The sequence below is a fragment of the Scaptodrosophila lebanonensis genome, unplaced genomic scaffold, assembly GCF_003285725.1.
Source record: "Scaptodrosophila lebanonensis strain 11010-0011.00,11010-0021.00 unplaced genomic scaffold, SlebRS2 tig00000001-arrow-pilon, whole genome shotgun sequence".
NCBI classification, from domain to species: domain Eukaryota; kingdom Metazoa; phylum Arthropoda; class Insecta; order Diptera; family Drosophilidae; genus Scaptodrosophila; species Scaptodrosophila lebanonensis.
In genome coordinates, this window is record NW_022060529.1 from 555,661 (window position 1) to 573,660 (window position 18,000).

Below are 18,000 nucleotides of genomic sequence, written 5' to 3' on the forward strand. Positions count from 1 at the left end.
AATATTGTTTTGCTATTTTATTGAAATAAAACTTCCTTAAAATTCGATTCACTTTACTTTATCGACCTTATATATGCAACAAGAGAGAACGCTACAGTCGAGCAAGCCCGACAGTGTAATACCCTGTACCCAGGTAAACTTCCGTCAGTTATATGCGCCCATAGCAGCAGCAAAAAGAGGAAGAGAGAATTTCACATTTCAAATGCTACCTAAACCAAACTTTGCACACATCATTTATATATAATTATATACTGTTGTATAAAATTATGTATAAGTTATTAGCGAAACAAATTCTCGCCAGTACAACCTCCCCAAACTGCAGCAACAAGTTCGCTCTTCTTCCTCTTTTTGCTGCTGCTATGGGCGCATGTAACTCAGTGACGGGAGTTTACCTGGGTACAGGGTATTACACTGTCGGGCTTGCTCGACTGTAGCGTTCTCTCTTGTTACCCTACGGGTACAGGGTATAAAAATAACACGTCTTAAGAATAATAATGTATACGTTATAAATTTTTTTGCAGGATAATCAGCTCTTCCTCTTAACTGTGCTTCATGGTTTTTTCTGAATCGTACTCTATAATCTTTAACCGAGTGCAATATAAAAAATAACTATAAATAAAGTTTTCATATACATACATAATCATTTCGATGGCTGCAGAGACCATCAAATCAACTAAGAGAAATTACATCCGGTCAGATAAAAGTGAACTGAAAAAGAGCTTCCACAAAGCAGAAACCGCACACTTTAGTGAAAGTGAATGAAAATACCAAAGGGAAACAAAGCCAGAATGGAGTGAAAAAACTGAAAAGCCATTGAACTGACTTTAGGTGATGTGGAAGTAATAGCCTAGAAAATAACAACAGAAATAGAGAGAAAGAGGCGAAAAGTTGCATCTACCATGCAAGAAAAAAACAGGAAACTTAAACAGGCCTTGACTTCTGAAAATCAAATGTAAGCCATATGGTGGAAATCTTAACCTTCGAGAGCTGGACGCTCCATTGTTGTGTAAAAGGCTTGATTACGCTTAAGGACATATATATTTATAAAGACGGTGCATTGGTCAGATGCACCATTTAATTTGATTCCGTCGCAGTCGTGCCTTAGTTTCAGCCCAAATGTCAAATCATGCAGCAAACATTGTCCTCCTACTCATCATCACCCTCGCCCAATGCATCGCCAACTATGGTGGCAGCGAATGCACTGGCCCCGACATCAGCACCAACGCACACTCACACGACCACAACACGCCCTCGCTCGACAGGAAATGCTCCGGCCATAATATCTGTGGATTATAGCTATCCGAGCATAATGCCGCCATCGGCCCGCACCAGCAGCAGCTACAGTCGTCAGCAGAAGACGCCGAGTATACAACTGGAGCTGCGAACGCTCCCAGACGACTCCGAACAACAGTACAGCAGCCTGTTTGGTGACCCAGTACCTCCGCCGTTTCCCTTGCAGTCAGAAGATTACTTTGGGAGCGGCGTATTCGAGACATTTCGTGGCACGTCTGTGGAAATGCCCAGCTCAGATGAGGATGCGTTAGTGGCGGCCCTGGCGCTTAATACGCTAGATGGCGGCAGACTCTTCTCCAATGTGCCCTACAGCAGACAGTCCATGTCCATACCACGCCTGCAGCCGCCTGATATACAAATACTGCCCAATTCCAGCGGTGGCTCCAGTTCGGAGCAGCAGCTGGATTCGCCGAACTTTACGCTGCTCGCGCCGCAGGACATACTTAATAAGCCGGATCTCTATGAGGCGGATCAGCTGGAGCAGCAAATAGAAAAAGAAGAGGAAAATGAGTATTCACCCCACGGATCACAGCTCGCCAAGTATGTTCAACGACTACAAAAATGTAAGGGAATATGGTAGCTGTTGCCAAAAGTCTGTAGCAGGGTTTTGGCCCATCTAGTTATACTAATAGCTGTCATGTTCCTAACTTTAGTTAGAGGATTAATTTTCGTTAGTTCGAAACTCATTATTTTAATATTATTTTCTAGCATCCATATACTGCGACAGTGCTCCAATGAGTCCTACTCCAGCACTGAATGGTTCCGGCCAGCAGCTCAGCGATTTCCGGAGTTCAGTCGTATACCAAAACTGCGCCCCAGCTCGAAAATGATTATGTCTATGAAGCAAGAAGAGATGCCACGTTCACCACTAGCTACAATGCTGCAGGATTCTAATGGCTCAAGCAGTGGTGGTGAGGAACGTTTGCAAGTGCCGGCAGAGCGAGAGCCAACGCCAACGAGCAATATCATACTCTCACCCAAGCAATATTTGAATGCTGCCTATGAGCGGCAATTATTGGAAAACTATCATATGCCGCCACCACCGGCAGCACCGCCTCCTCAGCAGCGCAGTCAAAGTGGTGGCAGCAAGGTGTCCACAATGGCAGAGTCAAAGGAGGAGGATTTGCACCGTCAGCTTTATAGCTTACAGCGTGAAATGTCACCGGTCATTATAAAAGACTCTATAGCCGTGGGCGGGGACTATCGGTAGGCGTGCAGTTGACTAAAGGCTTTGAGAAATCTAACTTTGTTTCTCTTTTTAGTGTGGAGCAGCCCCGGCTACATAAGAAGACTGCATTCACCATCATATCGGAGCGTTCTACGCCCACCTCGCCGGTACCACAACAACGCTTACCTCCGACCATCCGACACGCTTCCATACAGTCCACTACAACTAGCTCTTCATTGCCGATTAAGCCGCAGGTTAAACCTCGCCGTAAGTCCCTGAGCGGTACACGTTTGCCCGCCGTCGCTGTACCCGCCATACCACACAGTTTTCAATCCGAGCCGCAGCTGCAGGGTATTAATGACGACTCGCCGCGTCCATCGGTGCAGTTTAACATGAGCGGCCGGTACAGTCCTAGCAAGTTACTCACGCCCAAAAAAGGAATTCTGCAACAACGGGACTCATTAACGTCTTCGGTGGATACCTATACACCACGCGCCCAACGACGTGGTTCTATACATTACCAGACGCCGTCGCCAACACTGCCGTTTAACAAAAGCATGGATGCATTGCCTCTTATTACGGATCCCTATCGGAGTGCTATTCCACGTCTCCATCGCTCTTACACCGAGCTGAGTCGCGAGACCGCTTGTATACCACCAGGTGCAGTGCCACGCCCACTAAGGCCCAATCCTAATCCAACGCGCAAGCAACGCGGATTGCTGCGTGTTATTAATAGAGAAGAGTCTCTATCACGTATACCCCTGCGTTCCAATTGGTCCAGTCTGGATGACTTGGCAACGAGCCAGCGTCGACGCAACAGCAAGCCCGCCTTAGAGCCACTCCGTCTACAGTCACGGCGTCGCTCTAGTTCCACATCGCCCGAGCGTCGAAGCTCCACGCAAACCGTATCCGATCGCCGTAGCTCAAATTTGAGCAGTGTGACCACCTCTGACTTTAGCTTTCGCCGTCCCACACTCACCACACTGCCAACAACTACGACTATGCGCCGGAAGTCCATTTATGCGCCGCCCACACAAAAAGCTGGCACCAGTCCACAACGCCAGTCTGTCTATGGGATTAAGGAGGCAAAACGCAATAAGATTGCTAAGCCCACCACGCTGTCTCCAATTATTGGCACGCCTAACAAAGACAGCAGCACACCGCAGAGTCCGCTGCATGGAGTCGCTTATGAAGCTGCACAAATGACTCCCACCGGCGCTGATACGCCCTCCGATCTAAGTACACGCCGTGATTCGTTCTCCCGTATACCAGTGCGCAGTCGGCCAGAGTCTAGACTCAGCTCTCGCGCCAGCTCGCCTCTAAAAGACTTTGCCGCAACCCTACCACCATCATCAGGACGCAATTCGCGCGGTAGCAATAGCCGTTCGCCTTCACGATTCAGTCCTACTCGACTAAGCCCCCGCAACGCTGAATCGCGTTCAAATTCACGTGGCCCACCGTCTAGAGCTAGCTCACGTGGCCCACCGTCCAGAGCTAGCTCCCGTATGGAACAAGCACGTGAACTGGCTAACTCACGGGCCAATTCACGTCTTAGTATCCGTTCTTCTCTGCGTTCTTCGAGCATATCACCCGCCGGCATGTCCATGTCACGCAGCAGCCGTGGCACGACCCCCAATCGTAGAAAATCTATCTCACTAAGTCCACGTGGTCAACTTATATCTGGTACTGGATCCGAGCCACGATCTGCTGCATTGGCCCGCAAGAAGTCCTTAAGCCCGGTGAGCAGACGCAGTCCTGGGCGTAGTAAAACGCCAGCACTGGATCAGAGACGGAATTCACGTTCACGAATACCAATGAGAAAGACGAATGAAACACCGACTCCTTCTCCCTCCAAGAAACATGTAAGCTCCAAATCACCAGTAAAGTCGAGGTCACCACTAACGGGAAAAGGGGTCGTCAAAAGTACACCTACTGCCTCTAGCGTAAAATCGAATTCCAAACAACCTGCAAGTGCCAAAAAGACGCCATCAACGGCGCGAAAAACCGCTTCAAGTGCTCAGCGGACTCCATCTTCGGTGAGCAAACCACAGGCAACCACCAAAAAGCAGCCCAGTACACTGAAACGGGAGATGGCACAACAGCAGAGTAGAGGCAAGGGTCAAAGTAACGGGCAGTTGAAAAGTAATTCAAAGAGTCAGGAAAAAAAACCGACTATTAACCAAAGCAAAGCAAAAACCAAGTCTCCTACGCCAAATGCCAAGGAACAGATGTTACAGCGAGCCGGTTCTCAGCAAAGTATCAAGAAGAACACCAATATTAGCGGCACAGAGAAGCAGCAGCAGTCCAAGAATTCAACTGCAGCCAGTGCAAACGTTTCAAAACCCCCGATATCGGACAAACCTTCCTTGGAACAGGGCTTAGCACTTGCACCGGTGGCTGCTCAAGTCAGCAATGCGGTCCTCCAAGCGGCTGAAGTAGTGCCTGCGGTTACCAACGAGGTACCAACGCCACCAACTCCCGGCATACGACGCCAGGGATCCAATATGTCCACACTAGTGCGTATGAGCTCTAGACTAAGCCTAATGAGCAACAAAAAACGCGCTGATTCTGCACAAAGTCGGAAAGTCCCGACAGTGCCGGAGTCGCCGCTTGAAACGAGTAAGTTCAGGTTCACTTTAGGTTCCACATGTTGCAACCCATGATTAGTTTATTAACCACTCTTCAATGATATCGTAATTGTTGATCTTTCTTGCAGCTACGCCACCTCATCTTACTAAGCTAAGCAGCGCTGGTCAGCTAATTACCGCTGCTGATGGTGCCACACTACCCGCAGCCATTTTGGAGAAATCGCAAAAGACGCTGGAAAATATACAGAAAACCGTGACTGAAGCCACCGATGAGATACAAAAGACCATAAATGAGAATTTAACCGATCTGAAGACGCTTGAAAGTGATATGGGCTTGGCGTCAGATAGCGGTGCATCACCAACGCCCAGTGCGGTCACTGTGGTAGCAAAGCCGGGGGAATCTGCATCTCGAAATGGCACTGCCGATGGCAGCAACGCGGTCCTGGGAGGTACCAGCGAACTTCAGAAGTCGCCGGTGCCGCCAACACAGCCAATTGAAGCAGCCGTTTCGGTAGTGAATGCAGACGGACAGGCAACGGAAGCAGCGACAGCAACGGCAGCATACGTGGAACGGGTTAGTGTTGTTGCTGCACCACGTGCTATATCAGTTTTGCCAGAAGTTGACTGTGACAGTGCCAATTTGCAGGAGGTAGCAACAGCTGGAGCTTCGGGCGGCCATGCAGCCATGCCTAGCGCCGGCGACGATTTCAAGGCAGATGCCAAGCGACGTTCGCCGGATGGACAAGGCGGCTCGACGGCTGGAAGTGGTGGCACAGCTGGCAAGTAAGTACCATCAATATGTCCTGCTTCATGCAGGGGAAATTTCTGTCCAATAATATTACTTTTGTTGCTGTATTTGGCTTGTTGTTATTATTTTGTTGCTCTGCAACACACAAAAGCAGTTTACTACGCATTCCGGTAAATCGGATTCAAAACTTTTAGTCCTTTAAACAAAAAGAATCGCCTTGTTTATAAGTTTGAGGATTTGTTTTTGGTGGTTGTTTTTCCATTACTATATGGATGAAAATGAATCCTTTATAATTAGACAAAAATTGTTAAATAATAATATTTTTATACCCTATGTCCGAACGATGAAGTGGTCCATCTGTATGCCCCTTCTTGTGTCATATAAAAAAGAAACATCAAACTTATTAGCTATATCATCTATATATGTATAAGATCTATGAAGTTGAAATTTTGACTCAACTTAGGTAAGCGAGAAGTTTTCGAATTTCAAAGGGGGCTAAAATGGGATATAAGGTTTCTAAGAAACTAACTTATAAACTATTTAAGGAAAGAATTAATGTTTTTGAGAAGCAAAACACACACGAACCCGCGACGCGGCATAACAGTTAAACAAAATCAAAACCTTTATTTGTTGTTGCACAAACACACTCTCTCAAATCAAAGAAAATCAAACAATTCAATTTGTTACAGAACAAATACATTAGAAGTATTAATATGTAAAAATAATTAAAATATTGTTAAAATATATAAGTATATTAGGTTTGCGGGAGCTCAAAATGTAGCAGGCAGAAGGAAGCGTGGCAGACCCCACAAAGTATATATATTCTTGATCAGCATGACGAGACGAGTCGATCTAGCCCTGTCTGTCTGTCCGTCTGTCCGTATGAACACCTGGATCTCAGAGACTACTACACCAAACTTTGCACAAAGATGCGTTATGTGTGTACGCTGTGCAAGTTTGTTTTATTTTTTTTATTTTCCCCCGCACTTCCCCGCCCCCCCCCCCCCCCCCATGAGGGTTTTCCCGATTTTCCATTCGTATAATCGCCTATATCTCGGAGACTATAAGACCTAGGAACACTAAAGCATTACCTCCCTCCCCCCTCTCCCATGCAAATTCTCTAACTCCCGTAATTCTTGGAATTTCGAACTCAAATTCGGAAAATACCCCCAGTTAGTTATTATGTGTCCGTATGCCACTATGATAGACTGATTTAACAAGAAGTTATAGCCATAAATATATTTGCTGCTCCAGCGCTGCCCAAGTGCTGCCCCTATCTTTAATTGACGTTAAAATTCGGAATTGCAATCATGCTTTTGAGAAATTAAAGCCTTCCAAGCATGTGCAATGGGACGAGGCTAATTATTAAGGAATTGCAGGGCAATTTAAGTGTAGCTACTATTATCAACGGCCCAACAACTGGTCAACTAGCTCATATAACAAGGATACCGATGATCCCATTTGATCATTTATATGGCTTCAATTTCCGGTAGTCCCAAGGCCTCATAGCAAATGTATGTGTGTTAAGTGTGTGTGTTATAAAAGGTATAATTTGTAAATTTTTTGTAAAAATGCCCGTGCGAAGCAGGAGTAATATTAATTTTCCATTTTTCATAATTTTTTAAAACCTATTGCGTGCATTTAGCTATCTGTGTGGGTATACGTATGTTGTATGCTCTACAACATCTCTACCGTTGGGCAATGTACATTCAAAATCGTTCACCATGTTTACGTATTTTCTTTTTTCAATATCTCTAAAAATACATATTGTAGTAGGATAAGTATGTACATAAGAACTCTGGCAACCCTATCAACTGTTTTCCCGATCTCGCTGTACCCTGTAGCTCGAGCAATTCGCTCGAGCTCAGTCTCTGACGAGTCACCGAATAAAGAAGACGTCTTTTGTAATTGTGCAGTGTTGTGTTCTCTACTACGTTTTGCCTTCCACAATATTTTGATTTTTATTTTTCTTGTTATAGCCTGTACCCAAAGGGTGAAAGGCTATACTAGTTTTGTGCGCATGTATGTAACACACAGAAGGAGGCGTGGCACACCCCACAAGGTATATATATTCTTGATCAGGATGAGAAGACGAGTCGATATAGCCATGTCCGTCTGTCCGTCTGTCCGTCTGTCTGTATGAGCGCAAGGATCTCAGTAAGTACAAGAGCTAGGATAACCAAAATTGGTATCAAGGTTCCTATAAGCCCTAGGCAGAACGAGTTTATTTATTTTTTCTGTTACACCCCCCCCCCCCCCCATCCCCCGCAATTCGTATTTTTTCTTATAACTTCCGTTTTTTTTAATTTTTCCTTTTTGTGGAGAGTACAGGCTATTTTACTGCCGGGCTTGCTCGACTGTAGCGTTCTATCTTGTTTTTAAGCTAGTTTCCTACTACCTTCCTATATTGGCAGTTTAATTCCATAAATTTAATACATTACTGAAAATTGAAATCTCTTGTATCTCTTGAAAGCTTACATACATATATTTTAAATAAAAGAGGCTTGACAATTTACCTGCCTACAGCTAGCCACTAGTAAACTTTAATGCATTTAATGATATGATAAGGTTCTACCACTTGAATTAATTTATTCACTTACGAGTGGGTGTTGTGCCACAATAGCGTGACGCGCGTGAAGAATCAGCAAAGCAGGGCCGCAGAATTGAACAACCATGGCATGTGTGGCAGTTGTAGGCGCTCATAATGAATCAAGTGGTAAGCATATACGATCTTAACTGCCATTTGCTAGGCTATTATTCAAATGAGCAATTAAAAAGCACGCGTTAGTGACGACATAAATTCCTCACTAATACTAATACTATATGTGCATGTAATAACAACTTCCTTATTCTAAACATATGCATCTATAGTACATATGCGTGCCATATAATGTGTATTAATTATAAGGAAGGGTGCAAATAAAATAAATTCATATTATAAAAAATAGTCAAAAATTGGAACAAAGCAAGAATAAAATTATTTTTAAAAATTAAACAAATAATATACATATGTACATAGAGTACATTACGAAGCGCTGAAAGTCTGAATGCTTTCGAGAAAACGGTGCTGATTTAAATAAAATCGAATAAAAATACGGACAAACTTATTTCTGCCCGTAAAACGTTGACTTTTATAATGCCATTCCCACCGCCCTTTTGCAAATCGTGTGAACATATTTAAAAAAAAATTTATATTCACAACCTTCAGCATATCAATATTTTGAATTCTTGGAACTGAATTAGATTTGTAATAGGTTAATCCATAACTTGTAGTGTAGATAGATTGTAATACCATTTTTATACTCTGTACGTGAAATGTACTTACAAGAGTATATTAGGTTTGCGCGAGCTGAAAAATGTAACAGGAAGAAGGAGGCGTGGCAGACCCCACAAATTATATATATATTCTTGAAAAGGGTAACAAGACGAGTCGATCTAGCAAGAGAGCAAAGAGCTAGAGACACCAAATTTTGCACAAAGGTGCCTTATGTGTGTACGCTGTGCAAGTTTGTTTTATTTTTTTGATTTTCCCCTCACTTCCGCCCTATGGGGGATTTCCCGATGAGTTCGTATAATCACCTATATCTCGGAGACCATAAGGCCACCAAATTTTAGTCCAGGATGCCTGTGTATTTTGGATTTTCCTTCCTTCCCCCTCTCCTCTTCTTTTCTATAACTCCCATAATTCTTGGAATTTCGAACTAAAATTTGGCAAGTACCTCCAGTTAGTGAAAATGTGTGTATGCTAAGTTTCATTATCATATCATTTCGTGATCAACGTACAGCCCAAACGGTAAAAGCTAGGAAGCTGAAATTTGGACTCAAGTTTTCATAGTGTAGGTGTCTACTAAGAAGGGATTTTGAAAAATTCCAGCTCCAAAGGGGGGAAACAGGCTCCAACGTTTGTATGAAAAATCTACAATTTTCATCTGATTAACTTAAAACTTAGTTTGTATACTCTCAGAAAAATGAACGTTTCCCCTACTAACTTTTTGTGTTGTCTGTAAAGTCTCCAAAAGGAAAAAGCACGTGCATTTCACATACGCCCCATTGGGCAGATAAATTTGCATAGTCGGAAACCCCAACAACAGTAGCAGGAGCAACAACAACCGCACGTTTTCAGCATGTGTCGAATCACAACTGCGGCGCAAAACTTTAGGGAACGTGAGCCCCTATCTTGGTGGTCGTCGTGGGCCTCGTGCTGGTCGACCGGGCCACTCATAAATGCGTCAATAAATTTACCGAGCGAGGCATGTGGCAAGGGTTTGGGCGCCTTCCAAGCTGGCCCACCGACCCTACAAACGCCTTAAAGGATATCCGTTGCTGCCTTGTCGTCGTCGTCATCGTAGTTGGTCGTACGCTGCGTCCTTCAATGCTTTGTTTGCATTTACCCGTACATGTAAGCCGAGCTAACTGAAGGAACTGTGTGTGCTCAGCCCGGCTATAGCTACGGCTATGGACTACCTTCTAGCCGTTGGCGTGTACACACACACACACGCACATAAAATATAAAATTTCGTGGCTCGACGAAAGTTTCATGCCGCAATAACAAATCAGTTTCGACCGGACAATCGCGCGAACCGCAGCACGAAAGGCTCAAAGCGGCAGCCCAAGACAACTGATAAGTCGAAAGCCAAATTAGCTACTAATTGAAAATTGAATAGGCGCTGGTGAATAAAATTTGAAAAAGCAAAAATGTTGGCCAAAAACAGCAGAAAAGGCAAACGTAAAAATTCGGTTATCTTCTCGATTGATCTGCCGCAGAATTCGTTTAGTGAGCCCGACAAATACTTCTTCAGGTAATGAAAGCACACACTTTACAGGACAAGACAACGACCGATAAAGGAATGATCACATTAAATGCTCGCATGTAATTAAAATCGAGTCTTTGGGCAAAGGGGAAACGTGCTTCTCAACTCGGTACGAGGACCACTTGACGCGTTGACCTTGCAAATGAATTAAATCCAAGCAAAAGTAAATTTTCATTCAATTTATTGCAGTTTTTGTTTTTTGTTGTTTTGTTGTTTTGTTTGGCACTACTCTGTGCCATGGGTAGTTAGCCCTTTGGCGCAATCCAAATAAAAGCGCGACCAACAAATTGCGTTTGGTCGTTGGCCCGCACGGTACCAACCTCAAGGCAGCCGAAAAACTAGTTACGGCTACACATTTATTCGCTGTCAACTTTTTTGGCCAACCACATAAATACAATACTTATATTATGTGCCGATTGTGTAAGTGGCCAAAAGAAAAGCCAAAAAATAGCGGCACGCGCGTGTTTTGTTGACAAGAACTTTTTGCGAGCGCCTAAGCTCCGCGTTTTGTAACTCAATTAGTGGCAAGTGGCAAAACTGACCTTGGACTTGAAGTGTGAGCAATTTTTCTAACTAAAATAAATCAAAATGTTGCTAAGTATTAACCAGATTTCCCTTGAACCTGCTGCTGACCTGCTAGCTCTTCAAAGGCCACATCATAGATGAGATTACTACGCATTTTAGCCAACACAAAAAATGTGTATATTTTGTTTATTTTGTGAACATTTGAAACAAACCAAAATTTCATAGATTTGTGATAACTAATTTGGTTAAAATAGAACCCAAACGAAACATTTCGTGTACCTAACGGTATGAGGCTATACTATTTAAGGGCAAATGTATAGAACAAACAAAACAGGGCATTGCAAATCCTACAAAGTATAAATGTATATTATAACGCAAGCATCCCAGAAAGTATCCAGACTCTCCTATATGCAAGAAGGGACAAGAGTGTGGATTTTGCTTTCCCACTATTAGTGATTTTTCATCATTCCTGGACTTTGTTTATTCACATTTGCCAAATGGTACACTTTTTTTAAATTTATTACAACAAACATTTGAAAAAGAAAAATATTAGCCGATTTATTAATATAATTGAAGATTCATTTTGAGACTATTTAATACTCTTGTCAATCATAATTGCTTAACACTAAATAATGAAATATAATTTCTGCTGCCATATTTATACCCTGTACCCAAAGGGTAAAAGGGTATATTAGTTTTGTGCGAGTTTACATGGAACACACAGAAGCAGGCGTATATACTATATATTCTTCATCAGGATGACAAGCCGAGTCGATATAGCCATGTCCATCTGTCCGTCTGTCTGTATGAACGCAAGGATCTCAGAAAGTATAAGAGCTAGAATAACCAAACTTGGTATCCAGATCCTCCTGAGCCAGAGAAATGACGGGTTTGTTCATTTTTACCGATGCACCCGCCCACTCCCCCCCACTCCCGTAATTCTTGGAATTTTGAACTAAAAATTGTTAGTCAGATCCAGTTAGTGATTATATATACGTATACCAAGTTTATAATAGGTTGATTATAGCCATATAACCAAGCCCAACCTCTGTCCGCAGCTGTATTTGTTGCTGCTTCGACATAATTATGTAATGTGTAATGCACACATACATATGTAAAAGTACACAAACACGCATAGACACGATTCTGATGTAAATGTTTGTATGGAATATTTTATATTTAATTTAATTAATTTTTTTAACAATTTTTTTTTTGTGGGGTGGCACAGGGTATTTAAGAGTTGAGCCTGCTCGAATTTAGCATTTCTTTCTTGTTTCAAATTAAAAATTATGTGACCTATACTGACTTATAGTTTCAATTAAAATATAGTAGTATAGTATACCCAACTGCACTTTGCCATTTTATGTGCGATAGCGTGAAAAATCAGGTCAGCAATTTTAAAAAGCAAATCCGTAAAAATTAGCAATGCTAATTGAAATTTATGATTTGGCAGGCACACCTTTCTCAAGTCACATGCAAAAGCCATTGAATAAAATGCACTGGAAAATTATGGCTAGGCAGCATTGCAAGAGGAGCACGAAACGACAATTTGCATAATAAAAAAATAACGACCTGCATATACTCGTAAACAACTCGGTTGGCATTATAACGCACACGCAATATTTCAAATCAAAGCTGTAGGAGTTACAAGCGACAATTGTAAGTTATAGATAGGCAGGCGATTTGCAAAGCAGTTAAATCGATTTAGTATGCAAATGATAAGGCATAGCTTCCGATGTGACCATTACGTGAAGTTTTTAATCAGCTTGAAAAAGTGTATGACCACCCTTGATGACAACAAACAGAACGATATGGCTCCTTGTTCTAGCCATTTCATTTAATTGCCATCAGAAAGCACGACCTTAGACACATGTTTTCCTTGGCAGGCACATCGTTGGCGACTATCCTTCACTCGGCCATTACTTTGATTGTTTTTTCATTGTTTCACTTTGAACTTACTGCCATAATAGCGCCATAATAATTCAAATTAGCAGTCATACAGGGACTTACTATATACACACTTGCACGATATTGGCATTTAGTCAAGGCCAGCAAGGGTTGAGTTCAGGATTCAATCTTATTGTGAGTTTACAAGTATATGGACTTTATACTCTGCGGATATGTTCAAGATTTTTGACCGATTGGTCCAGTGGTTATATAAAATATTGAAGCAAATGGTTTGTAATAGTCTTGGTCTGCTTGTGCATAACATGTTTGGTGTCATTTTTTTATGGTTAAAAAGTTCTCGGGGTTCATACGGACAAACATACTATAAATCGTTTTATCATATCATGTTGAATGTATGAAACTTTAAAATTATAATATCCCTCGGTACACATATAGGTACATCCTTAAATAATATATAATAACTTCACAGAACCGATAGCCAAGACTTTTTGCAAGAAAAGGATGATGAGAGTGGTGGACGTGGCTGCTGCCGATGCTGCAGCAAGCTCTGCATGCCCTGTCGTCGGTCTCGCTGTTCCCGGTGCTTCCGTCGCGGCGGCAACAAGACACCCCCTGAGGAACAACAACCAGTGCTCTCGAGTGCCAGAAGTAGCGCAGCCAGCACAGCGACCAAGTTCCAAATAATCGACGAAAAGAATAAAACAAAGTCAAGTTGCTGGTCCAAATTGAATTGCTGCAAGAGTTGTCGAAAGAAACAGCCACAGGCCATGACGCACTCAGGCGACATGGACGAGGCGGAAACGGCAAGTGCCACCAGTTCGCACAGCAAAATGGCGGCCACCATGCCAACGCAGTCGATGGCGATGCCACACACAGCCGGACCAGCAGCTCAGGGCAAATGTGGCCTATTCATGAGCAAAGTCTTTTGCTGTCGCTCCGTTAACAAAGTTGATCCCACAACGGGCGATGAGACGCATCTGAAGAAATGCTGTTTTTGTATACCCTGTCGGCGCAAGCGTGCCGCCCAAAGTGGATCTGTAGCTTGGCAGGATCCGGAGCGTGGTATAAGAGCAACGGATGCGGCAGTGCTGGAAGGCGCCACACCCGCAGAAGACACCTTGCCAAAAGCGTAAGTTACCGATGGACTAACTGAGATCTGGCATTTATTCTTCAATTTTTTCTATCTATAGGGGCTGCTGTAAACGTTTCCTGCAAAAGATGCTTTGTTGTCGTAAGCAGCCGCGCCGAGGATCGGATGCACGACGGCAGAGCATCAAGGCACCGCCCACTAGTGAAGTAAGTATTAGACCCGGCATTAATTATGATGAATATGCGGAGCATGCATTTCCGAACGAAACAGTTGTAGGTGTTTTTTTGTCAATTACTTCAATTACATTTTAACACAAATTGACAGATAGCCGCAAAGTGCAGCACGCCCGGACGGTATCACCTTTTCAGTCATCTGATCTTAAAAGATAGAAAAGTTTAAACAAATAAATCACACGATTTAGACTATTACAGCAATGGCTGCAGTATTAGAGCTAGCTCCTATAAACAAATAAATGTTGTCTTCTTTGAGAAAAAGGAGGTGCCTACTTCTATCAGGCCGTGGTAGTGAGTTGGTCATGCATTTAGTATGTGCTATACATTATTATTATTGTTGATTTTATATCTGTGGGTCTGTGTGATATAAATCGTTTATTCCATGTCGTAAAGGCGCAGCAGTTCAATAAATTCGTTTTTTAATTCTTGTTTAAACACCCGTATAGTAGCGAGTTTTTCCTTGTAGACAAGGTGCATAAACATAATTTTCTTTTCTGATTGTTTTATTATTTCTGCAGGACACTCGACGAAAGCTGCACATTGATCTCGTGGAGTACACATCAAAAATGAAGGGTGCCATTCCCGTGCTGCCTTTATATTTGGCCTGGCTATGCGCCTTCTGCAATGTAGTTTTCCCCGGTCTGGGTAAGCCAAGACACCATTCGAAAAGCTCTGAATATTTATTAAGAGGGTATTTTTTTCAGGCACCCTACTATCTGGCTTGTTTTGTCTATGTGTGGGAATTCCACGCTTCTCCCAATATGACAGCGCACGGGCTCGCATCGGCTCCTTCATAATCAACATTATTGTGGCTGTGGCTCAATTCTTTTGTGTGCTCTTCTGCTTTGTTGGTTGGGGGTGGTCTATATGGTGGGGCACAATAATGCTTAAATGTGCAAGTGAGTGCTTGCTTTTAATATCCAAAATTACATTTTTAACAACCTTTTTCATTCGCAGAGAAACTTAGCAAGATTAGAAAAGTGGAACGCCTAGAACTTGAGGAGGAACAACGGCAAGCGGAATTGGCAGCTGCTGCCGCAAAACATGTGGCACATCCTGAAGTGGAGACGGCGAAAACATAAATTTGACTTCCTTGAATGTAACTAGTTAGAAAACCACTTCCAAATTACTTCCAACAGATACATAGCTTAAAAAAAAAAGTAGTAGCGAATACTTTCGAAAATCTTCCAGGAAGAAATGGGGAGACCCCCCACATATCTTCCAGATATTTGTACATTCTTACAAAAATGCAATACTGAGACCACATTTGTGCTAGAATGATAGCTGATTAATAGATCATTCGAGAATATAACTAAAATTACTCAAATATTAATAATAAGGAAATTCCATTAAAGTGCACTTAATCGTAAGCTTTCAGATTTCCCATTTTGTAAGCTAATTCGTGTAAATATATATTTTTGAATATGTAATTATTAAATTGAATACAAAGGTTTACAAGTAAAATCACATATGTATGTACATACATTTTTTGCAGGGTGAATCGGTTTTTTATTTATCACAACGCATAAGAGTTTCTTACCTCATGAAAGAAACCTCCTAGGAAATTTTCAATCAAATTAAAATAATATCACAACAGATTCTTAAACATTATGTTATCACGTTTTTTCTCTTGTTAAGCGCTGCGCCTATATCCCCATATATGTATTTATACACACATACATATGTATAACTTTCAAATTTATACACCAAAATACCGTGCATGAAACTTACCTGGACTCATATTTTTTTATTTTGCATACTATATACATACATATGTATGTATATAAAACTCATTCATACTAATTGTTAAATTGAAATTATTCACTGTTAACTCTTGTATTTCATAGCAGTCGGTTGAGGTTGCACCATTGGTTTTTATAGGTGTTATGTTTGCTTCAAATATTTATTCAGTACAGCAAAACACAAAACAAATACATATGTAAATATGATATTCACAAAACAAATATGTGACACAGAAACACTGTTGTCGATATATACAAATATATATATAAATATTAAAAAACAACATAAAACACTGATGGTAACGGTTTTTATGTTTTCGTCGCGTTTAGCATGAGTGCTTGCTGTTAGTGAGGAGAGTTTTGGTGAAACCGAGTAGTCCGTTATTATGCGGCTCACGTGGGTATTATGATGGGACAACACCAGCGTATAGGTCCGACGTCTGCATTATGTATGGAAAAATTTAATCAACTCTGGGTCACAAGGACTTGGTTGTCAAGCAATATTATAAAATTTGGCTTTACTTCCACTGTGAAAATATTTTATTTTCGATGGCTGCAAACAATCGACTGTGACTACACTTATCGAGTATATGTGATTTAATCACTATGTTGATGGTGGTGGTTCTCGTTAGGTATCCCATCGCTATTCGGCGAAACTGACAGCACGTTTATTGCGCACAGTTTAGTAAAATCGAGATAATTTTGTCTGCAAAATGGACGATGAGGCAGAAACGTACAAGCTGTGGCGCATCCGTAAAACCATAATGCAATTGAGTCACGACCGCGGTTATCTTGTGACCCAGGATGAGTTGGACCAGACGCTGGAACAGTTTAAGGAAATGTTTGGAGACAAGCCGAGCGAGAAAAGACCGTCACGTTCCGACTTGATAGTCCTTGTGGCTCACAATGATGACCCTACCGACCAAATGTTTGTCTTCTTTCCGGAGGAGCCGAAAATAGGCATCAAGACAATTAAAACATATTGCACGCGTATGCAGGAGGAAAACATTCATCGAGCGATCGTTGTGGTTCAAGGAGGAATGACGCCGTCGGCAAAACAATCGCTGGTGGACATGGCGCCCAAATACATACTTGAACAGTTTCTGGAGTCTGAACTGCTAATTAACATTACAGAGCACGAGCTGGTGCCGGAGCATGTGGTGATGACAGCGGAGGAGAAGCAGGAGCTTCTCAGTCGATACAAGCTAAAAGAGAACATGTTGATGCGCATACAGGCAGGCGATCCGGTGGCACGTTACTTTGGCCTCAAGCGTGGCCAGGTTGTGAAGATCATTCGCTCTTCGGAGACAGCAGGTCGGTACATATCGTACCGCCTGGTATGTTGAGTTTAGAATTTAAGTGCATTGTAAGACATTGAGCCAAGATCGTTCGAACATGTAGTATATTTTCATACATACATATACTCAATAAGTAATTATTAACCGATTTCACAATAAATGTTTTTATTTAGATCTTGTCGTCAAATTACATTTAGTTTAAGTAGCACATTTACAGTTCAGTTGGATTTGCAATTTCTTGGTCTGTAGGCGACTTATTACGACAGTTTAAATAATCTTTTGTATAAACATAGTAAAATAGTTAAAGCGCTATGGATGAACTAAAAACTAAACTAAATAAGCAAATTAAATTTTATACAAACTGTTATTTTATACAAATCTTATGGTTAAAGCGTTTCTTGGTTCGGGTTTTGCTGCTTATAATAAAATTAATTTTGATGAACTAAAATAATAAATAATAGAATACGTCAATTAGATCACACAGTTGGGTCTTTGTTTTTCAATATAGTATTTGCGAAAAATACGCAGTACATTTCAAAAGTTCTTGTGAACCAAAACAAATGGCACAAAAGAGAAGCGAAAAATAGATGATTCAA

At 41.9% G+C, this 18,000-nt stretch overlaps 2 protein-coding genes across 2 annotated transcripts; both read left to right on the top strand.

Moving 5' to 3' along the window:
• Nucleotides 1-1,126: 1,126 nt before the first annotated feature.
• On the top strand, nucleotides 1,127-15,708 carry LOC115634468 (protein stum). Its single transcript, XM_030532196.1, has 9 exons — nucleotides 1,127-1,833; nucleotides 1,969-2,499; nucleotides 2,556-5,084; nucleotides 5,206-5,832; nucleotides 13,511-14,170; nucleotides 14,232-14,337; nucleotides 14,883-15,009; nucleotides 15,069-15,263; nucleotides 15,322-15,708. The coding sequence occupies exons 1-9, from the start codon at nucleotides 1,127-1,129 to the stop codon at nucleotides 15,444-15,446; spliced, it is 5,607 nt and encodes a 1,868-aa protein (XP_030388056.1). The 3' UTR covers nucleotides 15,447-15,708.
• A 1,048-nt stretch (nucleotides 15,709-16,756) lies between these two features.
• Nucleotides 16,757-17,578, top strand: LOC115620374 (DNA-directed RNA polymerases I, II, and III subunit RPABC1). The gene has a single exon (XM_030513620.1). The coding sequence runs from the start codon at nucleotides 16,820-16,822 to the stop codon at nucleotides 17,450-17,452; it is 633 nt and encodes a 210-aa protein (XP_030369480.1). The 5' UTR covers nucleotides 16,757-16,819; the 3' UTR covers nucleotides 17,453-17,578.
• The last annotated feature ends 422 nt before the right edge of the window (nucleotides 17,579-18,000 follow it).

What these genes read in the sequence shown, in the direction of transcription:
- LOC115634468 (XM_030532196.1), top strand. Translation starts at nt 1,127, where the DNA reads ATGCAGCAAACATTGTCCTCCTACTCATCATCACCCTCGCCCAATGCA. An exon ending in GCCGTGGGCGGGGACTATCG is followed by an intron (nt 2,500 to 2,555) that starts GTAGGCGTGCAG and finishes TTCTCTTTTTAG; the next exon opens with TGTGGAGCAGCCCCGGCTAC. An exon ending in GAAGACACCTTGCCAAAAGC is followed by an intron (nt 14,171 to 14,231) that starts GTAAGTTACCGA and finishes TTCTATCTATAG; the next exon opens with GGGCTGCTGTAAACGTTTCC.
- LOC115620374 (XM_030513620.1), top strand. Translation starts at nt 16,820, where the DNA reads ATGGACGATGAGGCAGAAACGTACAAGCTGTGGCGCATCCGTAAAACC.